The sequence below is a fragment of the Camellia sinensis genome, chromosome 14, assembly GCF_055761805.1.
Source record: "Camellia sinensis isolate YWXY chromosome 14, ASM5576180v1, whole genome shotgun sequence".
In the NCBI taxonomy this organism is placed as follows: domain Eukaryota; kingdom Viridiplantae; phylum Streptophyta; class Magnoliopsida; order Ericales; family Theaceae; genus Camellia; species Camellia sinensis.
In genome coordinates this window covers 42,214,474-42,242,232 of record NC_138974.1, presented here as the reverse complement: position 1 = coordinate 42,242,232, position 27,759 = coordinate 42,214,474, and the positions used below count along the sequence as shown (strand labels likewise).

Genomic DNA, 27,759 nt, shown 5'->3' with positions numbered 1-27,759 from the left:
GTGATATACTCTAGGATAAAATGGGGGGAAATTCAAATTGAAAATATTTTTCAATTTGAAAAATTCAAAAAATTAGAATTAAAATGGCCACAAAACATACCCCAAAAAAATGTATTTTTACAAATATTTATTTGAAAATTATTTTCACACCATAAAACCGATTTGAAGAACAAAAAACCAAGCATTTTGTGTCAATTAAATAATTGAGTTGGGTGAAAATGAAGGGGAAAAAAAGAAGAAGAAGATCCATATTTTATCGGACAAATGCTTTACATGTATCAAAATTGCTATTAATGACAACCCTAATGTGTAGACAATGTCGCCGAAGATGCAATGATTGTTAAGCAATGGCAGTACCACTGCAATCTTTGTTGACATTTATAAAGTATCCGACGTAAAGAGACAAGTATGCTAAATATTATTGTAGCGCCGTCATTTTGATGACATTGATAATTTATCCAACATAAAGAGATATAAAGATACAAGTATACTAAATATCAGTTTTGCACTACATTTTCTCTTACAATTTAACATTATATAACCGTTGAATTAAGTTAAATAACAGTTGAGATTAGTTTTACATTAATACAATCTGTCCCGTTTTAATGACATTTATAATTTATCTGACATAAAGAGACAAGTATATTAAATATCAGTGTTGCGCCGCATTTTTTTTTTTACACTTTGACATTATGTAACCGTCAAATAAAATTAAATGACAATTGAAATTAGTTTTACATTAATACAATTTATTACGTAAATGAATCGCGTACCATTACTAACAAAACATGCATTTACCCCTTAAGGACATTTGGATCATAGTTGATTATCAACACGCTACTAGTGGCTAATGCAAGATTAATTTTGTTGGGGCAAGCTAGGGCCACAACTCCAGCAAATTCAATTAGGTTGGAGATCTAGGAGTTGCTTGGAATGCTCTAAATAAGTGTATTTTTTGACTTTTTATAAAGCATGCGTTGGATTTGAAGTGATGTGTTAGAGAAGTGATGTGATTTAAATAAAATGATATGACTTAAATAAAATAATAACTTTTTAACTTTTTTAAAAGATGACAAACAAGACCCTAACCAAAGCCACCCTAAAGTTTATCATCATTTGTCAGGCCCCACCTAACTCGAGTTAAAGCTCAAGCTATTTCAACCCAAGCTTAGTCGGAACACAATTTAATGAGATGGAATTTAGGCTCGATACATTATTCAAGTAGTAATGATAAAAACCACAAAACATAACTTTCATAACTCTTAAAATAATCTAAATCATTCATGTCACTGTTAGAGATAGAAAAAAAAAGAATTCAAATACAGTAATGGTCAATACATTAGTGGGATCGTGAAAATCCTCCTTTGTGGGGATTCCAAACATTTTCTATTATCCAAGTTTAATGAATTTATTTTAGCCAGAAATGTACGTATTAATACATAATTAAAAAATTTACATGACTAATACAAATTTAAAAAATGAAAATTTACATGATTTGTAACCTATTGCGTCAATAAAAAGCTTAACAAAATTGATTTTTTATAAATCATTAAATTGGTCTATTTGCGATGATAACAAGTGAAGCAATTACTGAAGCCCAAAACTAATTTTCCAAAAGAAACAAATTAATTCCTGAGGCAAAATGGACCCTTGCTGTTTGGGTAAATTGGCGTGCGCCCGCGCAAACAAAAGAAAAAAACAAAACAAAAAAAAAACAGAAATTTCAAAAACACGTATCTAATATCAGTTGAGCAGCGTTGCATCCATTATTGTAGCATATGAAACAGTACATTGTTGATTTACAAGAAAGCATTTATCAAATAAACTTTGAGAAATCTTTATCAGGAAACGTCAAGAAGGAACCATAATTGAAAAGGTCAAACACAGCACATACATAAAATAAGAATTGAAATCCTTTTTTAACTATACCAACCGCATACTGCTATGCAACTAAAAATCTTCTATCCTTTTCTCTCAATCAAACAGGCTATTGTAAAGATTTCCACACAACATTCCTTTCACATTATAACCCAAAAAAAAAAACATATAAACAATAACAAGAAAAAGACATATTGTGCAAACAAGAACAATAACAACGAAAGCTTACATCACAAACATGCCAACGGCACATTACCATCTTCAACGGAGACCAGAAGAAAGGAAAAGCATGCATGGAGCTGATTCAGAAACCTAGCATCCAAATTGCTTGTCAACAAGTACCCGTCTGAGAAGGAACAACTGGCATACCCAATTACATGTTTTTGCAGCAGGACTCGAAAGTGCTGCTAGTTTCGACTCCATCATGGCAAGCATATTAGCATTCCAGAAAATTGTGCACATCAGAGGTACAAGACCAGGTTTCATATTTTCAATGATGCAGTCCACAGCAGCTGATGAATTTCATTCAAAGAGTATTTCCGGGAAAACATTTGTGTTTTCCTTTGATGCCCAAGCACAAGGAAGCATCACGAGCATTCTATAGAAAGCTGCAGAAACAAAACACGTTCATGAAAACTTGGTTTTCCGAGCAATAATCTACATAAAATAATAGTGATTGTGTAGTAGTATCACTAAATAAACATTATAAACAATCAAAACTAATTGTTACTCAAGGGAAAATTTAGTACATCAGTCGACTCCTATTAAGCCCTCATCCTAAGAAGCATAGACACTTCCAAGAAGGAAATGCGTCGTGTCTGATACGACATGACACCCATTAGACACTTCCTAACACTATGAAACACATTACAAGTTTAAATAAAATAAATTGTAATCCAACGCTAAAACAAAAACAATTTAAATTAGTACCTATTCTCTTCCTCTGGACTTTAAAATTTATTATCATTGACTTAAATATTTATATAGGTGGCATATAATAATTATTTGTCCTTATATGTGACATATAATAAATATATAAAACTACAAATTTTCCACGTGTCGTGTCCTATATTTTTTGAAAATTTACTTGTTGGTGTGTCAGTCGTGCAAGTGTCGTGTTACATGTCCGTGCCTATGTTTCTTAGCCCTCATCCATACTCACCTTATTGAACTCAAAAGGGTGCCTCAAGTGATTCATCCCAGACTTCAGCACTTCCATTCGAGACATTGTCTTCTTCCATTGAAAGCCTGACATATTCTCTATGTGCAAACCGGTCCCATTCTGTCAAAGTTGGAGCCTCCCGCTCCTGCTTACCACAAAAATTCCAAACAGGTGGTCATAATGCCAGAGAAAAAAAACAACGTTGCATTTCCCAGTGTGGCCATGCAACATCAAAGAACACCAACTTGCTGAATATACCTGGCGAATGAGATATGGATCACGAGTTTCAAAAGCCATGAACTTGTTAAGATTGAAAAGAATATTTAAAACGTTTCCTGCAAGTTTGCACCCTTTCAAATCACGTAGTGTGACGAAACCTTCTTTCTGCAACCAAAATAGTGTCAATGATAGGCAAGAAATCTCTAACCAGTATATATGAAATAAGAGGTTGACAATTAAAGAATAACTTGTGACCTCAGGTTGAATCATGTCAACTATCTGACACAATATGTCCTCAAACAGTATAGGTTCTTGGGCCATGCATTCCATTCGGTGCAACTGTTCCTCATAAAAGAACTGCATTTCATTTGCTGTGATCACACCATTTCCGTCCAAATCTATGCACTTGAACCTAAAATATACAGACAGATCATATAATCAGTTGAGCAAATTGACAACACAACAAATAAATCTCATCCATTAAAATAAATAAATAAAAGGTTTGGCTTGTTCTAATGCCTGGCCCAAGTGCAGAACTCTAGGAAAGTGCCACAAAGCTTGTTCATGAATAACTTCCAAGGTCAAGGCCCAATGACTTGCCAGTAAGGCTGTAAATGAACCGAGCCATTCGTGAACAGGCACAAACTCGCCTCGGTAAGAGCTCGCTCAAACTTAGTTCGTTAAAATTTTTTTGCATTCAACCTTGAGCTCGAGCTCGTTAAAATTTTAATAGGCAAGCCCAAACATACAAAAGTTCGGCTCGTTAGTTAGCTCGTTTAACATTTAATATTTATATATTAAATAATGTAAAAACATGTAAAAAAAATAAGATAAATATGTTAATTATATATTTAAAAACTATAAATGTAAATAATAGCTAACTATAGATAATACATTTATATAATAGTGATGGTAGATATTATTATTTTGGTAAAATATTAATTTTTTTTAGCATGTTTATATATATTTTATATATAAATGTATAAACAAAGTTTTAATTGTAACTTTAGCCTCATACGCAAATATGAATTTATAATTTTTTTGGCTCATTAAGACTCGTGAACAGGCTCGAGCTCGATTTAAGCCTAAGCCCACTCGGTTCGAGCTAAATTCATTAAATTTTTGTTGAGCTCGAGCTCGTTAAAATCTTAATAAACAAGCCCACACATACTTAGGCTCAGCTCGGCTCAACTTGTTTGCAACCCTACTTGCCAGGGCCCACACATACTTAGGTTCATGCTTCCAATAGATCATAAGGAAATCAATAAAAATAAAATAAAAGCTGAAAATGACCCATTCCCACTGGGTTCAGCAGCAATGCAAGAGTTGCCACTGTAGCTCCGCTTACTCAGTGAGCCATGACAAAATTTAATTCTTTAAAAGAAACTAGTTCCTGCCATATTACATACAGCATTTCTCAGTGATGTTTGAGTCCTCTCTCTCTTTCCAATCTCCCCCAATTAGTTTTCCCCAACCAACTAGATTATCGATTACTTAGATGAGAATCAATAAATGTAAATTTACTCCTATCATCAACAAACTTTAGAAGCAAAATATCTAACATTCTCACAATCACTGCCTTTCGAGGATGGCGAACAGAAGCCATTACAAAATTGTTTCAATGCCATTCTACAGGCTTAGGGTGATGGAGATAAAGAATTGATGGAACCCATGCCGAATGCAAGAAAGAAGTAACTGTTACTCGTACCGAGAATTATACAATACAACTATATCACAATAAAACCTTAGTTTTAAACTGAAGAGAGCAGTTTGAAGTAAAACAAAATTGTTCCATTAAAGAATATATTTTCGTATGAACATTTGCCAAAAATTGTAAGGAGAACATACCAATACTCAAGACTAGGCTCAGATGATTTATCCTCCTCTGCCAGCATGAAGTAAACAAAATCTTCATAACCCATCTTTCCTTCAATATTGCTAGTAAACTTCCTGGGGACCTGAAGAGATAAAAAGCAGAAAAACAACGTTGCATAAGAGTTTAGTGCCAGATGTTCACTCTGCTCCAAAACCAGTTGGTTTAATTTATGATTTTTCAAGCATCTAGTATCAAGAAATGAAAACGAACCTGTGAAAATATCCTATCAACGATTCTGTAAGTAAGAGCATGATTACCATATCTGATAAGGTTCTCCTTGTCGATTAAGAAATCATGGTCTGTATCCAGTTCCCAAAACTTGCAGTATATAACATAAAAGTGTTCATAAGAAAAGTACCTGAATGAAAAGAAAAAACATGGTCCATAATTTATATCCATTAACAATTGGCCCAACTATTGAAAAACAAATATGAATCCATTTCCCATGTTACTAATAGTGGTTATCAACAAAAACTTCTAACTCTATTTTTAAATGATATAATCTAGATGTAGTCAATTTTATGCAACATATAAAGAAACGACCATCTCCTTGGCCAGGATGAGCTTGCAGCCTAATGATGCCCTTGTCTTAAAATTCCAGGAGTTCAATCATATAACCTGAGTTTGGGTCATCTAACTAAAAAACTTAAACATAATAGCTGAGGTACAAACAAACTCGCCAGGTTTGACTACCTTTTAAGCTGGTCTGACAGTGCCTCCAAAAGGAAATCAATATTTTCAAAGAACAATGAAACAAAAAACAGAACTAATTTTGCCATTGTATTTTTCCAATTACCTTCATATCTACTATAAACATTGCCAATGTGGCAATCCCCCAATCCAATCCCCCTCCTCTCTCCTTGTGCAGCCACACAACCGCGTGTCGCTGTATCTCTCTAAAGCAAGGTGATGTCTCTCCACCAATGATCTCTTCATTTTGGGGGAAAAAAGAAGGCAGCAGCATCTGGCTTGATAGTTTAAATTTTTTTTTATTTATTTAAAAAATAGAGGCTGACACATGGAATAGGCTGAGACGTTGCTACTTCGTAGGATGACTCTCCTTTGCTAGCAAGTATAGCTTCTAGTTTAGGTACAATAATGCAATCTAAAGTTGTTATGGATTCTCAAATCCAGATGGCAAAACTATGTAGGATGAATGCGGAACACCCTCCTACTAGATAGTGAGCCAAAAACATAATATATACCATTGGAAAAAGTATATTCTAGAAGTTGATTTAAACCAGTTATATAAGTTGGTAAAATATGGCTTTGTTTAAAGTTTCTGTGGGCGTACCCCTTGCTGAATTGTGTTATACTGCCAGGATTGAATGTTCAAGAGAGTAAAGGAGTTTGTTTGAGGTATCATCAATCCCGAAAATCTAGGTATCAGACAGAGATTCTATAGGCATCATCATATTCCATCACACAATCCCGAACAAGTTTCATAAGTTATGAAACTTCTCTAAATCTGAATTAAAAGAAATATATTGGTATTTGTAAACTTTGGAGACTCTTGCTCCAGCTAGTACTTGTATTCCTAAATAGCTACTTGACTTTCAGAAACTTCGACTTCTAAATCAATCTAAACCCAAATAATACAAAAGTTAGAAACCAATTACATAATATACAAGCTGGTGTAGATGTTATCAACTCGGTAAGGCGAAGAACAATGGGGCAACCCCTACAATCCATGTCTAGAAAATGCAAAATTACTTGAATAGCACTAACTTGTACAACTTATTGAAAGCATAACTAAAACTCTTAGCAACATAACATAACACTATATATTTACAAAAAAAGAAAAAAGAACAGTAACTACCACTAAATCTCAACTATAAAAGGTCCTAAATGGCTCCAACCAAGGTTCTGAAAAGCAGTTGCGATTGCCGTAACGGTGGCTGTGGTCCGGTTGCGGGGTATAAAGACTGTAGCGTAACAGTTGCGGTAACCGGAACCATGAATTTTTTTATTTTTCGCAAAATTTGAAAAAAATTTACCGATACGCATATTTTTTTTCCATGATTATATTCATTAAGTTTAAAATAAATATTGATCAATTTTTGTAAATCTTTAAGTATGATCCAATATATTTCATATTTTTAAATCACTATAAACTAAGTTTTTTACATTTTATTTTAATAATTAATGACTTTATATTGTACAAAAAATCAATCACTAACTGTTATACATAAGATAAACAATGACAAAAGTAAGAGAATAAATAAGAGCCTAAATATATATATATATTTTAACCAAGTCAAATAGATAATGACCACACTTATTATTATTATTATCAAATAATATATAGATAGACACACACAAACAAAATGGTTGAGTAATAGCAGCTGAATAGAATAGTATAGGTCTTACAGCTCTAACAAATCAATAACATGTTCTTCATCTTCCCTCTTCTCTCTCTCTATCTCTTAATCCTCCATCTTCTCTCTTTATCTTCCCTCTTCTCACTATCCCTCTTCCCCCATTTTCAATTTTTTTTTTTTTTTTTTTAATGTTTTTTTTTTAAAGAATCAGTTCGGAACCGTTACGTAACGGTGTGTAACAGGCCATTACGGCTGTTATGGCGCCGTTACGACCGTTATGGCAACCGCTACGGCCGACACACTCATGAATCTCAATCACTGCAAAAGTGGCTGTAACGGGTGGCGGTAACCACCACAACCGTTACGTAACGGTTGCGACCGATTTTTAAAACCTTGCCTCCAACTTAAAACAAAACACTTTCTTTTTCTTTTTTATAATTATAAACCACCTTGTGATTTTTGCAGTCTCTTTATATTTATTTTTTCTCAAGCTCTTTAAGTCTCGTATCACCAATTTATTTGGCACCTTCAGTGAATTTACAAGTTTAGAACTCATATTGTCACTACTACAGTACTTTGTAAGTCTAGGCTACAATCCCAGTGTGTTGTGTAGGTGAGGGGTCTGCCCATATTCAGCCCAAGCTGATACACTCTACTTATGCCCAACCGTCAACCTGAGCTAGCCAAGTCTGGGCCCAGCCCATGCTCAACTTTATGAGTTCAAATCGTGCTTGGGTCACTAGACTAGGTGAGGTTCAACTTGCTTAGGATGAGTTCCGAAGTTGATTAACATGGAAAATGCCTTTCTTTTTTTCAACCTCAACTTCTTTAAGCCCTATAGTATATGCATACAAATCTGTGTGAAATATGTGATAAGTAAAATATGATATGTATGTCCGTAATGTGATACATAAGTACAAAAATTTATTTTTATGCATGAAAATTCAGTACAGATCAGCTAAGCTTGCCCCAGCCTGCCTGGTGTCAGGTTGGGCTTGGGTTGGGCCAAGTCAAGCAGGCTTATTTTCAGTTCTATGCAAGGTCAAATTGTATATAATGCAAATCATGCAACATATTTCACAAGCACCCTTACCTCAGAACTTTATTGATGTCCTCTTCTTCATCTGCATGTTGCATTGCAGCAATCAGGTTTCCACGCTTCAGCTCCCTGAGGGTCAGTTGACCATTTCCAGTTCTATTCATGTAGTAAAATATTCTGTATATGACAGTTTCAGCTGGACCATTGGTCATGTTCAAAGCATATTAGTCAACAAATGGTGCATGTGCACTAACTATGTTTTGAATAAAAAGAAAATAAACTAGATAAAAATCTCCAAAATATCACTGATTCCCAAGTTTCCAAACATAAAACGTGATTTCATAACAACAGTTTATAGTTTTAGTTAAAAATAGACATAGCAAATACTGCAAAAATAGCAAATAAGCCTAATATCTTGCAACAAGTAAAGAAGTGGAAGCAACTATGTTCCCTGAACTGCGTCATTGATCTTACAACAAGCATCTGGCAAGATAGCCAAAATCCATCAAAGGAAACAACAGAATACGACAAGCGGTAGCCCATATTCTTGCCACCACGCCAACTATTTCCCTTGTCAAGAAAGCCATCCAAGATTTGACCCTGGTGGTGGAAAATTCTCGTTCAACCACTAGGGCGAAGTGACTAATTTTTAGATTTCCATTCACACAAACTCTTGGAGAGCCCTAATATTGAATTTCCTAGACCAGGCCCACGAAAGGCTATACTATAGGAAGAAGCATCCTAGATACTTCTTCCTTATTTCTTAAGTACTTAATCCCATATTGCCCAAGTTCCCAACAAATTCCACTCACTAGGACATTCCAGGTGATCTAAAAAAATCATCCACAATGTGGTGTTCCTTGCAAAGCTACTCTTTACTATAAGCATCAAACCCTTCAATTATTATTGTTATTTTTAATTACACATTAAAGTCTCAAACTAACATTTCGATGGACTTTATTTGTTTGCACGAAGTTTAACTGCAAAACTAATAGAGTCGTCTTCCAAACCCACTGAAGGGTGTCCTCAATTAACTAAGGTTCACAGCAGGTCACTCCTTTACTACCTACTAGCCTCGTAAGAATCTGACATCTGTCGGGGAGGGTTGACCTGAGGTCGAAAGTGAGGGCAAACCACTCTTATATCTGATTGCCCAAGTTATGATCTACAAAACTTATCTCAAATAATTGGATTTAGGGATCCCAGTTTTGCATATAATTCTAACCAGTACCTAACTATAAACCAACCCATTGAAATGTCCAGGTCAGATATTGACCAATTCAACTAGCTGATCCAGGGTTGGTTTGGGGTGTCCTAAAAAAGTGTACTTTTTGTCTTTTTACGAAAAGATGTACAGAAAAGTAGAGAGGTGATGTGATGGAAAAAAGATAAAAAGATAAAAAGATGGATTATATAGGTTATGCCAAACGAGGCCCTTGAGGTTTCTATCAGTGGGTGAAACCAACTTTCTTACGCTGGTGAGCCAAGAGAAAAAAGGTGGAAGATTACTGGATGGACAGTGTTCAAGCAGTAAACCAAAAGGAATTCATCAACGGATAAGAGCATACCATATCTTTCTTGAAATTCCGATGTGTTCTGCAAAAACTCCAATCCTGGATGGGTAGCCAAAAGTTCTTGAAGAACAGGTTTGAAGTCAGCCTGTAAGGAAGATCAAAAGATGTGAACAATAAAACAGAAAGAAATCAAGAGACAAAGCCAATGGCTAACAACCAACTTCTAGGGACACATCATGGCATACAAACAACATAAAATGACCATCAAGAATACATAAATTTACCACTGATCCCATTGCAATTTGTGTTCGTCGTATGGACAAAGAAATAGTTCAGATAACACGTAACACAGTTAATTAAGAACCAGAGAACTAACCAAGGTAAGGTATTTACAGTCTTGTTGCTTAAGAATTTTGAATATTTGGGTGGCCATATCCATTGTCATCATGTTGCTATCAACCCAATATTTGATGAATGCATCCCTACAAAATTTTAATTAAAAAAAATTACTCAGCATATTAGCTATTAACAATTGTTTGGTAAGAGGATTCACAGAACAGCATCTGATAAGGAATTCATGGATCAGAGCAATGGTTAAGCAATCAAAAAATATCCTTCATTTTCATAACAGCAGCTACATGTCCAATGCTATGTTGTCTGGAATGTAGATCATTCCACTACATGAAATGAGAAAGACAATGTGCTAGTTCGTGAGCTCAAAACATAGATCAATAGTGGTCAGCTTACATAGATCAAAATAGTTGGCGGTTGAAGCATTTCTAACAGGAGAAAGTTTGTTCAAAAGTGGTGATTAATGAATGCATAATATGCCTAAATGCATAAGTTTGTCTCTACTGCCAAAAACTTCTTATTATCTAATCATGAAAAACATATAAGTTAATTAATCCATACAAGTTAAGCTTTGATGTGATATACTGATATGTCCCTTACCTTAAATTTTTTTTTTTTTTTTTATCAGCAACAATGTCCCTTGCCTTAAATCTTTTACTATAAAACCCTATTTTATTCCATTCCAGTTTTTATTTTATTTTTTTCAAGTGTTATTTCCTGTAACAAACAAAGTCGGTGATGAAATCAGAAAATATTGTATGAATCAGTAAATTTAGCATTTTGGATCGAAGTGTACCATGTTCTAGGACATGAGTTCCAGAGCAGAGATTGTTGGGGCATTACCAACTACCCTCTAACCATGGTGTGGCACAATGGTCAAGAGTCAAGACCCTGCCTCCTCAACAAAACTCAGTCGAGAAAAATATTACGGAATGATATATAATCCATCAATGATAAATAATTACATAACATAAAAAAGAGAAAAGGGCCCAAGGAAATCAGTCATGTTTATTTCAAGCCAAAAGTTCTACACAGAAAAGAATTTTAAACATTAAAATCACCTATAAAGCAGCTAAATACCCCAAAAAAAAAAAAAAAAAAAAAAAAAAAGGAATTTTATAGAAATAAAATCTTTTCCAGAAAGGGAAGTAAAAATTTAGAGCAAGATTAACAAATCAAAAGTTCCTTACAGTAACCATGCATAACTAAACTGGCTTTAACAGGAATACAATTAACAATAAAATCCACAAAGAATCATATTTTCTAAAAAGAGCCAGCAACACTAAATTCTGTTTTGAAAGCATTTTCACAAGACACAAGAAAGTCTATCATCAGCATTTCGAAAAGTTCCGAAAACCCTAAAGTCTATCATCAGCAAGAACAAAAATAACTACTTTCAAATGGCCCTGGAAAACAGTTTTCTGAAAATGGCTGTATAGGAAATTCTTGGCAACGACTGCAAGTACTTGGATGATTATTTAATGAAAATAAAGGAAAATTGAGCTTCACAATCCATATGACCAAAAAAGAAAACGAAAAGTTCCACACTTGAGAAACGTATCTAAAACTTTGAGAACAAAACAAAGTATAGAGTGTAAAAGAAATTGTCTTCAAGAGATTAGGGATTATCATTACTTTGAAATCTTAGAATGTTGAAGTTCAATACTTTAAAATGTTGTACAAAGATATGATTCACAGCCACACAAAAAAAGGTGCATCAACAACAAAACATTACATCATAAGTAAAAGAAGAAGTATAGCAGTATCCACCTGGTCATGGTTTCACTCTGGACTGCATATAATGAAACTCACTTCCATGTGAGCTCAACCCCACCATACCAACAGATCCATATTATCCACATTGGAATGACATACATCCTATGTAAGAATAACCTCTAATTTTAAGCCAAGCAACACTCCCACACATATCTTATATGATACATAACTACTACTAGACATTCGTCCTCTCATTTCTGTCACTCTCAAATCTCATCCTAAAATTTGTGTGTGGAACCGAAAGTTTGTCATTATATATAGTCTACATAATCAAAGGTGAAATAGTAATAAGAGAGAGTTTTAAATCAAGTGAGTCAGTGTGTAAAAAGTAAACACATAAAAATAAAAAAGAAAAAATAGCAAAAAAAGAGTTGTTTAGTTACAAATTGACAGTGACTCACAGAGACGTCTGCATGTACGTGTTCACAGGCATGAGAAAGAGAGAGGGAGAGAGGGAGAGAATAGTTGGTATAATTTGCCAAGCAATAGTAGTAACAAAAGAATAGGCTCTGCAAGCTAATTTCTCATGTAACATACAGCAAAATCATACTCACAGGGGTCAACAATATATGAGTAACAAATTTACTTGCTAAGATCACATGGTATATAAAACTGACTTTGTCCATATTTATGTGTGTTAAAATTTACCATCACCTACCACACACTTACCATCACCTACCACACACTCACCTACTACACTCACCTACTCCTCACCTACCACCACCTATTCCACTACACCTACATCTATATAAGGAACCATTTGTAATAGACAGTATTATCAAATAACAAGACATCAATCAATAATAAGATCATCAGATACATTTATTCTCTCTGTATTTTTCTCTTTATACATTGATTGTTTACATGGTATCAGAGCGGGTTTAAAACCTAATATTTTCGCTTCCCCGGCGGGCGGCAACCTCACCTTAGCCGCCCGCCGGACCTCAACCTAGTCCGCTAGAATTTTTCTTTTTTTCCACATACCTTCACTCTTCTTCACCACCTCGCCGACGCACATCCAATCCTCTCTGAGACGACGCACAACAGGTGCCTCATCAACTCATCTCCTACGTCGTTTCTACTCATCGGACTCGGCTCCGGAGCGTAAGGTAGCCGTCTTGGAAGCTGCCACTGGAACGTTCTTTGAACCAGAAGTTGGCAACTTCTTGGCTTGAGAAGTTACCTTTGCCTTGTTATCATCTTCATCATCCGAGGATTCTTCTGAACTATCACTTGATTCCTCTTTCTTCTTGACACACGGAACAGAAACTTTGTTACCAGTAGTTGACGGCAACTTCTTGGCTTGGGAGGTCTTCTTATCATCTTCCTCATCTGACGAGTCATCAGTGCATGACTCACTCGTGTCCTCCACTTCCTCCACTTTTTGCGGGACAGCAACAGGCTCCTTCCCTTGAGTAGTGGGAGCTCTTTTTTTATCATCATCTGTGCTGTCACTTTCAGACTTTAAGAGTTGATTGAATATGTGGTGGTGGGATGTCGATCCCTTTATTGAAAACTCATCAATTTTTTGCATCTTTACTTGTCATAGCTATTTCTTTAATCAAATCCATGTTCCCCACCCATGCTATTATCATATCTTATACCGACATATGTCAGCCCATCACTTTAGCAACCACCAAACACAACACCACCCACGTTATTTTCAACTTTTCTTTTATTTTAATATATATATATATTAAAATAATGCATCATAAAACCCAATACCATGTGCTGGTTTCCCCCACGTTCTTTTCCACTTTTCTTTTATTTTAATATATCTATATTTTTCTTATAATATATTTCTCCTATCCCTACTTTTATTTTATTTTATTTTACTTTTTCCATTATCTTATTATTATTTTTTATATTCCACCTAAAAACAAAAAAACAAAAAAAACAAAAACAAAATCACACCGATATTTTTCATATGCCCATTCACAAATATTTTTATCTATTTTCTTTATCCATTGTTTTATTTTATTTTATTTTTATTCTTAAACAAAACAACACCACCAAATAACACCAACAACATTTCACACCCTTGCCATTTCTTCATGACGGAGATCAACCCCGATCACAATTTTACACCAAAAAAAAAAAAAAACCACAACAATCACATCCACAGGCGGGATTTTTTCTTCTCTACTCTGCCGCCGGTCTCTTCTTCTTGCCTCCGTCCTGGACGACCCTTGCCGGTGTTGCCTCCGTGTTTCCTTGTCCACCGAGCACGTTCACTCCCCCATACTCCTCCACTGCAGCATATGGCGGACCTCCGAATCGGAACATCACGGTGGCCTTCCGTTTCAGCTCCTTGTTTTCTGCCTTTAGCACACTTATCTCTGCTCGCGCATCCTTATACATGCGTTGGAGCAGAGCCAGCTGGGAGTTTAACTATTGCACCTCATTTGTCCTGCTCTGCAGCCGGTGCGACAAGTTTGTGACCGCAGTCATGGTTTCCACACATGACTTCAGAGTATACTGATTGGCCTCAATATCAGTTTGCACCGCCATTTTTTGCTCCACCGACCGCATCGGAAAGTTCAACGGAACAAACACAGAGGTGTTTGGTTGAGGTTCACTGGCCACCACACCAGTTCTCTCTCTTGTTGACTCATTGAGGTCTGGAAAGAGAGTGAGCAGACTCCGGGAAGAAGAGGCCATTTTCTGGGCTATAAAGTGTTACAAAGTTTCTCGTTCCGAAAACGCAGAGTTTTTTAGAGAAGGGTTGGATCCAGAGTATTTTCAGTGTGTTTCAGTCTGACAAAGTTCAGAGGTTTCAGCCTGGTTTGGTTTCCACAACCTCCGCATTGGTTTATATCGCCACTGACGACGCGGCCGACACGCCACTCTGTCGCTAGGGCTGGGCACAGAACCCACCCACCCGCACAAACCGCCCGACCCTACCCTACCCGCAGCCTTTTGGGCGGTTTCGATATAGGTAGGTGGGCGGGTGCGGGTCAAGAATTCTGCCAAAAATCGGGTTCGGGTCGGGTTGCGGTTCTGACCCTACCCGAACCGCAAACCGCGACCCGCGTTATATTATAATTTTTTTTTTTTTTTATATTTATATATTAATATAATAATATTATATATATATAATATATTAAAAAATAAACCTTTATCTTATTTGCCCTACCCGTGAAAAGCAGAGCAGCCCAGCCCGTCTCTATTTCTCTCATCTCTCCCCCTTTTGTATTTTCCCTTCCCTTCCCTTCTTAGCTAGCAGGAGCAGCCGGCGATCTGCAGCACAGCAGCAGCAGCGGCGGCGAGGCGAGACGCCGGCGATCGGCAGCAGCACAGAAACCGGCGATCGGCAGCAGCAAATAACCGGCGATCGGCAGCAAGCAACACAGCCCGGTTCGCTCTCTCTCTTTCTCTCTGTCTCTTTTTCATTCGATTTTTGAAATTAGATGTGGATCTGCAGAAACTTGGGTGTGGATCTGGTTTGGTTTGGAAGTTTGATTAGATTTTTGAAACTTAGATGTGGATTTGGTTTGGTTTGGAAGTTTGATTTTTTAATAATTTATTGTGGATCTGCTTTGGTTTGGAAGTTTGATTAGATTTTTGAAATTAGATGTGGATCTGGTTTGGTTTGGAAGTTTGATTTTTTAGTCACTTTTTAATATTTTAAGAAAAAATTATATAAAAGTAAAAAAAATAATTTAATAATTTATTGTGACTTTTTAATTAAATTTTTTTTTTTTGATTCAAATGCTTGATTCAAATGCTTGGTGAAATTTACTAAATGTGAAGTTGGTGTAGATCAATTTTATCATACATCGATACTTTTTTCAAGGGCATATTCAATCAATAAAATTTCAAATTTAGAGAACTAGATGCCAAGGCTACCAAGCAAGGCAAACCTGTTTTCCTGAGAGACCATAAGAGCATACAAACAGGTAAACAAGGTCCTCGATCAAATTTAACAAGGTATCAAAACTTATGCACCAAGAAAGGTCAAATGAGTAATTTTTTTATTTTTGATGTTGCAAAATATTTCTTTCAAATGGCTCAAGACAAACATTAAAATTCTCAATAGGGTTGTTCAAATATAAAATTCATCCAAAAACTATGCAACATATTGACCATTTTTCAAAGTCAAATTTCCAAGTATAACTGCACAAATTTGTAAGTTTATTGCCCATAATCTAAATGAAGAGAAAATATTAGCCTCACAAAGTGTAGATGCTATAAATTCTGAATTGTAAAATCAATTTGCATGTCCAAGCACATGATTCTCACTGTCACATGAAAAAATCAATGTTCTTGCCAAAAACATCATAGAATTGTTTGATTTATTACATTATTTTATGGCATGGTTATCGAATTAATATGTAATGTTTGAATTCATATATTCACAATTTATCAACTATTTCACCATTCAGCCACAGCTGGATTGTGACTCGTTAGTTCCTCATTTTCTCATGCACCAAATAAATAAATAATATTCTATCATCAAGAGCTCAAAAATAGAAAGCATAAGCTGGTTACAAGTGATCAGTTAAAAAGTCACAATAAATTATTAAATTATTTTATAAGACTCAAGTTTATAAGATTGTATTTATTTTATTTTCATGTTGAAAATAGCTGATGCTTTTGCTAGAATTGTTATGGTTTAGATTCAATTATTAATACCATCCATGACTTAATTGTTATCTCATACTTTTTAAATTTTTTATTACCAGTTTGAATGGATAAAGATAACAATGCTAGTTTTGAATCTACCGGAAGCCCTATTGTTCCACCAGAATCATCTAATTCTCAAACTAATGTTTTCCCATCTGAATCTAAGCCTCCTAAACCCCCGAACAAAAGAAAGAGTGAGAGTAGTGGTGGGAGAGCACCATCCTCGGTTTGGGACCATTTTGATAAGGTTATAGGAGAAGATGGGAAACGTAGAGCAGTGTGTAAGTATTGTTTTAAAGAGTATATGGCCGATTCTAGGACTCATGGGACTAGTAATTTGAGAAGTCATACCCCTAATTGCAAACAATTTCCAAACAATGATAAAGATGGGCAACAAACATTGAGTTTTAAATCAAAACAAAATGTCGAAGAGGGTGTTGAGGTTGTGGCAACAAGTTTTAGTTTTGAGGCTTGTAAAAGGGCTCTTGCCGAGATGGTGATTATTGATGAGTTACCTTTTCGATTTGTGGAGGGAGTTGGGTTTAAAAGATTTTGTAATGTTGCCGTTCCTAAATTCACACCAATCCCATCTCGTCATACCATAGCAAGAGAGGTGACAAACATATTCAACAACGAGAGGGATAAATTGAGGAGGTTGATGAAGGGTCGTAGAATTTGCTTCACTACGGACACTTGGACTTCTATTCAAAATTTGTGTTACATGTGTCTAACGGCTCATTTCATTGATGATAATTGGAAACTACAAAAAAGAATCATAAACTTCCAACAAGTTGAAGATCACAAGGGGGAAACTTTGGGTAGAAAAATTGAGTTGTGCTTGCTTGAGTGGAACATTGATAGTATCTTCACTGTAACTGTTGATAATGCTAGTTCCAACAATCTTACCATTCAATACTTGAGAAGGAATACCAAAGATTGGAAGGGGACCATTTTGGAGCATGAGTTTTTGCATATGCGGTGTTGTGCACATATTCTAAACCTTGTTGTGAGTGATGGATTGAAAGAAATGGATGATTCTATTGCAAATATTAGACTTGCGGTTAGGTATGTGAGGTCTTCTCCTAATCGGCAAGATGCTTTTAAGAAGTGTGCGGCCTATCTAAAACTTGTGACTACTGCTCTTGTATGCCTAGATGTACCAACAAGGTGGAATTCCACATATTTAATGTTGGAGGCTGCTGAAAAGTTTGAGAAGGCTTTTAACCGTTTGAAGTATGAAGACTCCAATTTTGAAACTTACTTCAAGGATGTTGATGGTGGGATTAGGAGGATTCCAAATGAGGAGGATTGGAAAAAATGTAGGTTGTTTGTGAGATTTTTGAAACTATTCTACCTTGCAACAAAGAAATTTTCCGGGTCCCTTTTTGTTACTTCCAATGCATTTTATAAAGAGATGTTTAAAATTGAAAGCACAATTAATCAATTAATTTTGGACAATGATGATGTTTTGTGCACAATGGCTATGAGTATGAAGCAAAAGTTCAACAAATATTGGGGGGATGGAAATAAGATTAATTTGTTGTTGTATGTTGCTGTTGCTCTTGATCCTACAAAAAAGATAGCATACTTGGAGTTTTGTTTTACAAATATATTTCATGGAGAAAAGAGGAAGGTGGATGAGATGGTGAACAAAATTGTTTCTTGTTTGACTCGTTTGTACAACCATTATGCCACAATTTATTCATCAAATGAGAGTGTCTCGAGGGTGACTGAAGTGGAGACAATGGTGATTGATGAGGATGATTTGGATTCTCAAATGGAGTCCCAATTTAATTCATATTTGGAAGGGCGCTTCACTAGTGGAAGCAAATCGGAATTAGACAAGTACTTGGGCGAGGTTGAACATTTTGCAAAAAATCAGACATTTGAGATATTGGAATATTGGAAGAATAATGCAACAAAGTATAGAGTGTTATCTCAAATAGCAAAGGATGTGTTGGCCATGCCCATTTCTACCGTTGCTTCGGAGTCGGCTTTCAGTACCGGGGGACGTATCCTTGATCCATTCCGTAGTTCACTTGCCCCTTCCATGGTTGAAGCTCTTGTATGCACACAAAATTGGCTTAAAAGCAACCTTCCAATTTCTCTTCGACAAGCAATGGATGATGTTGAGGAATTTGAGCAATACGACTCGGGTAATATGTGAATATCTCTTCATTTTTAATTCTATTATTATTTTTACTATGCAAGTTTATTTATCTTCTTTTGTTGACTCATGCTTTTAGGTACTTTGGAGCCATGTTCCTCTTCAACCCCAAAGTCTAATGTAGATGCTATAATTGAACTTTAATGTTCATTTGGCTCATGTGTGAGATTTTTCTAATTAGTTGAGATCACCTTAATGTTTATTTATTCATATCTATTTATTTATATTTATTAATTTGGCTCCTTGGAATTTTTTTTGGCAGATTGTTGGATGAGATTGGACATTGGAAGATGGACCTAAAGAGTTTAGTGAAGCCTTGGATGGATACCACCTTTTCAAATTATTTTGGATGGAGTTTGTAGACAATGTTATTTTAGTTTGTAACTAATGTTTATTATTATTTTTTTTATTTTGGATGAATGTAAAATTAATTGGAGCACTAAATTTTAGGTAAGCTTGCTTTAGATTTTGGATGGATGGATGGATGAAAACTAATTTATTTTAGTTTCTAACTAGTTATTATTATTATTTTTGCATTTTGGATTAATAGGTAAGCTTTGGATTATGGATGGATGGAGATAACTAGTTGTTATTATTATTATTTTTACATTTTGGATGAATGTAAAATTTAGGTAAACTTTAGATTATGGATGGATGGAGATGACTAGTTATTATTATTATTTTTGTATTTTGGATGAATATAAAATTTAGGTAAGCTTTGGATTATGGATGGATGGAGATTGATTTTAGTGTGAATTTTAATGTTTTAGTTTGTAATTAGTTTTATCAATTATTTTTGTATTTTGGAAGAATGTAAAATTTATTATATCATTATATGGGCATTTATGTTATCATGAAATTTAATTTATAACTTTTCCATAAATAATAAAAAAAAATGCTTAAAAAGTAGCCCAACATGTCAAATTTGTTCAAATTAATATCATAACTAAGTCCAATTTAAAAAAAGCCCAAACCGCAAACCGAACCGCACCCGCCCGCACAACCAACTGACCCGCACAACCCGCGAACCGCACCGCGGGCGGTTGCGGGTCTGTTTTCTTAAACCCGCATGTGTGCGGGTCGGGTCGGTTTTGACCCGCACCCGGCCAAAACCGACCCGCGATCAGCCCTATCTGTCGCTCACGTGCCTCGCCGCGTCTCCGGCTCACCTTTTGATGGCTCGACGCTTTCTGTCGGGCACGCCTTTTGATGAAGTGGGCGCGCCTTTTGAGGGCGCGACTTTTGAGGGCTCACTATATATATCCATATATATATATTTGGGCAGCCTATATACACCATCATACAGTGTATTTTTTAAGGGTCCGACAAGACTCTGTAAACTGTCCCGACATTGATTCCGGTTAGCTCCTTCATGGGTCCGACAAGACTCTGTAAACTGTCCCGACATTGATTCCGGTTAGCTCCTTCAAGGGTCCGACAAGACTCTGTAAACTGTCCCGACATTGATTCCGGTTAGTTTCTACACGGGTCCGACAAGACTCTGTAAACTGTCCCGACATTGATTCCGGTTAGCTCCTTCATGGGTCCGACAAGACTCTGTAAACTGCTGGCAAGACTCTGTAAACTGTCACAACAACTGTCACAACATTGTCTACTACAACGGTCCGACATGACCCCATAAACTGTCTTCTACATCGGTCTGACACCGCCATCCAGTGTCCTCTACACCGTTATGACACCACCATACAGTGTCCTCTACAACGTTATGACACCCCCATACAGTGTCCTCTACAACGTTATGACACCACCATCCAGTGTCTTCACCAATGGTCTGACACGACCATACAGTGTCTCCTATCCTCTTTTATTTTTATGTATTTTCTTGTTTTGTTACTCTCTCCAAACTCAAGTTGGTTAGTTCCTATCCCCCTTGAGTTTGCGGGGGGCTGTTAAAATTTACCATCACCTACCACACACTTACCATCACCTACCACACACTCACCTACTACACTCACCTACTCCTCACCTACCACCACCTACTCCACTACACCTACATCTATATAAGGAACCATTTGTAATAGACAGTATTATCAAATAACAAGACATCAATCAATAATAAGATCATCAGATACATTTATTCTCTCTGTATTTTTCTCTTTATACATTGATTGTTTACAATGTGTCTACCATATGATTCAGATCTCATCAATATTTATGTCGGCATCATATGATTGCATACCTGGTCACCATCCCTGTGCAATCAGTGTCGATCTTTCCAAAAAGAGCAGAGGAAAAGAATGATGGCAGCTTGCATATTTCCTTTGTAACTTGTTTAAATTCTGCATCATCAAAAGGGAAAAAAAAAAAAAAAAAAAAAAAAAGTGGCATATGTAGGAGAGGAGAGAGAACAGAAAGATAAATATACCTTGAAAAGAAAATGTACGAAAGAATCGGAGAGGGGATTTGTATCTCACCATGTACTTGCAATCCATCCGAACTTCCATTAAAAAGGTGATTGATTCTAGAAATACATTGTTCTTTTAGTTCCTTTGGTTGCGGACGACCATTTTGAAAGTAAAACTGCAAGCACATCAATACATACATACATGTTATACCCAATAACTACTACAACAACCATTAGAAGTGATTCACCGAGTCAAACCTGAGGTATGACTTCTCGCACTGGCTCACTAACCAATTTTAGCGGAGAACCTAGGGAAAAAGGGCTGCTTCTTTGCTTCATAGTTCGTGGAGAACCAGAAGCACTTCTTGGTGAAAGTGGAGGTGCACTACCAGCGGGAAAGATGGAAGGCAATGGATTACTTCCAACAGCATTTGAAGTCCCAGGGGAACTAATAGATGTACCTGCTTTTGCATCATCTATTAAGGATTTCACCTGCAGTCATCCCAAGGCAGAAGGCACTTTTTGGGTAAAGAAAATACACCGGTAATGAAAGTCCAAAAACAACTTCTAAATTTTCAATACTAGTAGATATTTATATCATGAGTAATGCTCTATACAAACAAAAAATTCATACATAATGATGTGCCTCATTGTAGACCTTTTACTTCAAAACAAAACACCATTGAAAATGGGTTTATTTACAACAATAGGACTGCCACATCATTCTTGTGAAGTTTTTTGTATGAATTTTATGTATGAATAGAATTTTCCTTATATCATTATGTGCCAAAAAAAAAAACACCCTAATAAAACTCCGTTTCATTCAATTGATCAATTTTTCCTGATATTATTATAGTAATAAAAAAGTACAATGTCAAACAGCAATGAAGAACAAGCATAGCATAGCCTACATTATAAATTTTTTTGCTAAGTGATATTTTATTAATAGCCTACATTAATTATGGTGGCATGTAAGAATCTGTGCAAATGAATTTTGACTCGGCACTTTGCCTCATATTTAAATGTATTAGACCTGGCAGCATCGGTTTCTATTAAATGCATGCTACTGCAATGGCACAAAATCAAAACATGGGCTTAGAGCCCCAGACTAGAATTTAATAAAACATAATCAAAAGGATCATCAACTAATGACAATGTGAAAATGTCATAATAGATCATTAAAACTTTCCCTGGTGCTATTTAGAGTCTAAACATGCTAATGCAACCATCTACATACAATGGGAAATAAATCATTACCCGCTCTACTTAAAATCCATTAAATCAAAGGCGGCCTGAAATGAGGTTAAACTAGGATGCTTGAGATCCAATGGTAGGTTAACATGTTCACAGCTCTTTCCAATTTTTCCGTAAGTGAAAGTCAGCGAAATTCTGGATTTCCATTAATAAATATTTAAACTATTCAATCGAAAATGTACAACATTTCATTTTCCTAGTTGATTAAACCTTAGTTGCATGAAGCAGGACGAGAGCAAGGACACAAAAGAGTATACAATTGGGAGCGCCTGAGGGAACATTTAGGTATTTCATATATAAATATATTTTTACAAAAACACCGCTTAGTTTTCATGGAAAGAAGAACAAAAGGCAAGAGATTTGGATAATCTATGCTATTTCGATGTGTTCTTTATTTTTTTTCCATTATTTCATTTTAACATAGATTGATATGTTCATCCTTTTCTACCGCACATACTTATATTTGTTCATCTTTTTTCTTTGGGATGCATATGTTTGAACGGTCCTATCCCAATTGGAACTGTGATTCTCTCTCAAAGGGAACATGGTTCTAACTCGACGGGAATAAGGTTCTGACTTGATTATTGCTCAACACCACAAAATTGTGGTTCTGGAACTAAAATGTCACAAGATAACACAACACACAAGATAACTATCATATTCGTGCAATGTGATTGATATTCAACTTTCAAAATGCCTTCCTGGTGAAATGGGAGATGCACAAGACAAAATCTCGTTCTAAAGAGTGTGGAGGTTCATGTCATCTTCAAGGCCCTTTGCCATACTTTCCTAATGGCAAATTTTAGGATTCAGTGAACCTATAAAAATCAAAATGGATGTCCTATACATAGTTCATGATGCTATGTCTCAACCAAAACATCATTTTGACCAAAATGTTTCAATGCATTTATATGGGAGCCTTATATTTAAATTTAGAAATAAATATACCTATATGCTGTAGTCTGCTATAATTTAACGACATTGAGGAAGAAAATCAAAGATTAAGAGGGACTCAAGCATGATCCCTTTTTTTTAAGTATGCTCTTCCTTTGCTTCTTTAGTATATTTGACTCTTCTAATTAGTGGCATACATTTTAGATGTAGAGTCACTCGAGAAGAATTAACAGTCTAGATCACACCAATGACATGTTAGTCAAGTAAGCATTGGATGGCCCTAATAGAACCCATTTCATCAAGGTTGGGTTTCCAAAGATCATGACGTTGTAGGATTTTTCCATTGTTTAATTAAGTTATAATCTACAAAATGGTCTGAAGAGCATGACCATATAACTCCACAAAGAAACAAAAACTTCTTTAACTGGATATTTGTCATTTTTTAGATATGTAAGATTCTTATATTCACATCAAAGGCTTACAACATTTAAATCATATTGCACACTAATAGAGCCCCGTTAGTGGTACAAAAATTTAGCCATTACAGAGATGTTTGGAATTACTTATGTATGTTTTCAAATGTTGCACCAAAGTTCTAAGTCTCTTTCAATATCACGACTCACTGAGTGTTATTGACCAGCACACTGAAACAATAACGTTTTCAAATGTTGCACCTAAGTCTCTTTCAATATCACGACTCATGAGAGTTATTGACCAGCACACTGAAACAATAATGTATCGCTTGATAACGTTGTCAATTTCCTGTACTGTTCACAAAAAAAGGAAACCAATTTTCAATTTTTTTATTTTTTAATATAAAAACAATTTAAAAAATTTAAAACAAAAAATTTTTGAAAACGAAAAATAAAGAAACATGTTTGATGAATTGTTAGAAGTGATAGCCGGTTGTGGGGGTGGTGGGAGGTGGCCACAAGAGAGTTGTTGGAGGTCACAAGGTGGTCAAAAGGTGGCCGAAATTCATGACTAGTGACCGCCCAGTCACACAGAAGCCGAAGGTGGTTGGAGCTCGCCGAAGATTGGTCCGGAGGCCGATGATGGCTGGTGATGGCTGGTGGTGGCAGTAGGTGGTTGCCGGTTGTGGTGAGAGATGGGGGAGAGAGTGAAAATTTGGTTTGAAAACAAGTGAAAACACCCTTTTTTCGTTTCCAAAAAATTTGAAATGAATTTTGCTTTTTTGTAAATGAAAACAGCATACCAAACAAGTTTTTATTTCCAGTTTCTAAAAAAAAATGGAAAAAGAAAGCAAACAAAAACATTACCAAACAAGAAGCTATTGTAATAAGGTTCATCTAAATTTGAAGCCAATCTCATGTTTCCTAACATTTCAACTTTGGTAATCAAAACAAACCCAAGCAAAACTAAATATCTTGCTTACCAGGAAACATTAATACCCACATCTTGAAATACATGCTCTAAAACATAGTATATTTCCATTCAATAATGGTAAATTAACAATACAAATATATTTTAAAAGATCTATGTACATTCTACAAAAAAATTCCTGAGGAAGCAAAAAATCAAATATAATGAACTAAAATCTAGAGTGGTTGGAGTTTTTGAATGATAAATGAAAAAACAATAAATAACTGAAAATCCATAATGCTTCTAAAATTATGTTTATATGTGATTAATTTGAAACATAATGAACTTTATTTTATTGAATGTCTAATTATTAAAAGAAAATTGCTCACATATTTTTTATTACCTTAAATTCTAATAGTGTGATCTATACAACCACGTAAACATATGCATACTTCCAAGCTTTGGTAGGAGCCTTCATTGTGCATGAATAATGCATTATACTATTAGTTACGTTTATGATTGAATGCTACTTTATTTCATGTGTAGATAATAATGGGATCCATTCATTGTACGAATTTTTGCCACGCACGGATCAAACTTCTTTTGGTAGCTTGTGTTGTCAACGCTTCATGGTGAGCACGCAATTAAAGCAATTGATAGACTAAACGAATACGAAAAATGATATTTGACCACCTCATTTTAATCCATTTCAATTGTCAAACACTGTTCCACAAAAGGGTCAAATTTATTTACAGTTAAATGAAAATTATCTAACCATTTAAATAGTTGACGTGAGCAACCTCCTAGTTCCAATTGCCATTTGCTTGACACTTGCGTAGTCTACAAAAAACCTGAATGTAAATCTCTCTCTCTCTCTGCATGCCACTGTGAACCCAAAAAAAAAAATCAGTCACTCCCCCTTCCCACTTTCACCACAATCGCCAACAAGCAATGACACCACCCCTGCAACCAAATCCATCCAACATCCCCACATTCGATTTTCTCGATTTTTAACCTCCTTTGCTTTTCAAAATTTGGTATTTAATACTACCATTGGCCAAAACCAGAATTATAATTCCTATTTGCCGACACACTTATTTGTGTCACAGGAACCATCACTAAGTCATCTCTCTCTTGTTCACAGCTAAGCTAGCTGGCATAGAGCCCTAATATATAAATGTGTGAATCCCAGATTAAGAAAATCTGATTGTTTACAAGCAAACAGTTTATAGATTAATCCCACAATAAATCATATGTCTGTCTCCTAATTATCTACCTAACCTAAACAATTCTTCATGATTCTCCCTTCACTCCAAACACTACCCAGTTGCATGTATTTAACAGTATAATCACATTGATGCATAATTAATTGAATCACATCATTACAGTTTTACAAGCAACTATCAGATATTTTCATAAACATTAAATCTCAAATGCTGATTGGGTAGTCAATGACAAGTTAGAACAAACCATGCACCAGCCAAACGATCAAACCAAACCATGCATTCAAAAAATTTAAAAAACAACAATTCGCCCAAAGTAGTAGTAGCTATCAAAAGACACGTAATAGAATCATTTCGGGAACAAGTACCAGTCGGCCAGTGTCTGGAAGCGATAACCACTGATCATATAACTCCTCAGCGATTTGAGGGCTGGCCTTAAGCGCCATAGGAGAAACCTCTGGAAGCTGCAACAGTTCAGGGTCTAGAGACGTCGCATCGCCTGCAATTTCCTTTTCCATTGTATCTACAACCTATATAACTCAAACCCCACTTCGAAACCCTAAAAATCTCCAACTTCAATTCAATCAAAAACGCTTCGCAACAAATTAATCTCCGATCACAACACATCAACCCGTAAACAACAACAGTAATAACAACAACAATTACTAATCGCACCGATTTCTCTAAACAACGAATTCTAGATTGAAATAACCCTAGGTTTCAAACTCAAATTCGAACGATTTCAGCGTCCTCGATGCTTTTTGCCCTCGGAAACGCTTTGAAATGCTTGTGAATTCGAAGAGTGAAAGCGTTAGAAACATACAGTTCGAATTTAAAGGGGGAGATAGAAGTATATAAAAACGCAGAAATCAATTGAGTGTATGAATGATGGAGGTTGTGAGGATCACATAAGAAGATCAGAATAGGGTTTTGGACACCGGGGGGTCAGTGAGTATCGCGAAGTAGAGAGGGAGAGATAGGTTTTTAACTGAAAGTGGCCCTGGAAAGGACTAGTCAGAGGCAAAGAATCGAGTGTTCTTATAATTTATCCACAGCCATAGACAAAAATCATTTATGGCCTAGTTTGATACAATTATGGAAAAGTAATTATAATTTATAGTTTAATAATTTATAGTTTTTAATTGTGAATATAAGTTAATTTTTAATTTATAAATTAAGTTTATTTTTTTTTATTTAAATAATAAGTTGATTTTTTACTTATAAAAAATTATAAATTATGTTGTTAAGTTGAACCAAACACATCAAAATAACTTAAATTAAGCTAAAAATAAGCTCTACCAAACAAGACTTACATCCTTGTATACTGTATAGATGAGTGGTCAGTAAATTGGGCAATTCTATTTTCACAGGCTACTCAATACCCATTTATTCTCAATATAATGATTTTTAAATATAAATTTTTACTCAATACACATTATTTTTTTTTTTTGTCAAAAATACCTTTAACTTCTTAAAACCTAACCTAACTCTAGCCATCATTTGCTGCCATTACCATCACTACCGCCGTTATAAATCACTATGAATTCCAATCATTATCACAGGCCTCTCTCATCTCACATTCACTGCTACTACCATCTCTGGTAGCCTTCTTTAACGTTCTTCTACCATCACCTTCACACCTCCGCCCCTACTCAATACTCTCTGACACCTTTTTTGCAACCTTTGCCGCTTGCAACTCCCTCACCTACAACACACCAACCCTCTCCACACTTTGGCGACAACAATATAAAGAAAGTTACACAAAGAGAGA

General features: G+C 35.5%; 1 protein-coding gene across 1 annotated transcript; it reads right to left on the bottom strand.

Annotated features, from left to right (window-relative positions):
* Positions 1-1,868: 1,868 nt before the first annotated feature.
* Positions 1,869-27,077, bottom strand: LOC114319456 (serine/threonine protein phosphatase 2A regulatory subunit B''alpha). The gene is made up of 13 exons (XM_028266469.2): positions 26,357-27,077; positions 21,553-21,786; positions 21,365-21,470; positions 21,130-21,229; positions 10,386-10,491; positions 10,064-10,154; positions 8,550-8,691; positions 5,346-5,493; positions 5,108-5,217; positions 3,515-3,671; positions 3,299-3,424; positions 3,041-3,185; positions 1,869-2,486 (listed from the first exon to the last, which is right to left on the bottom strand). The coding sequence occupies exons 1-12, from the start codon at positions 26,504-26,506 to the stop codon at positions 3,051-3,053; spliced, it is 1,605 nt and encodes a 534-aa protein (XP_028122270.1). The 5' UTR covers positions 26,507-27,077; the 3' UTR covers positions 1,869-2,486; positions 3,041-3,050.
* Between the last annotated feature and the right edge of the window lie 682 nt (positions 27,078-27,759).

Coding starts and splice junctions, on each gene's coding strand:
- LOC114319456 (XM_028266469.2), bottom strand. CDS start 26,506: ATGGAAAAGGAAATTGCAGGCGATGCGACGTCTCTAGACCCTGAACTG. Junction 21,230..21,364: donor GGATGGATTGCAAGTACATG/GTGAGATACAAA, acceptor TTGATGATGCAG/AATTTAAACAAGTTACAAAG. Junction 5,494..8,549: donor GACATCAATAAAGTTCTGAG/GTAAGGGTGCTT, acceptor CTTTTCATTCAG/GTACTTTTCTTATGAACACT.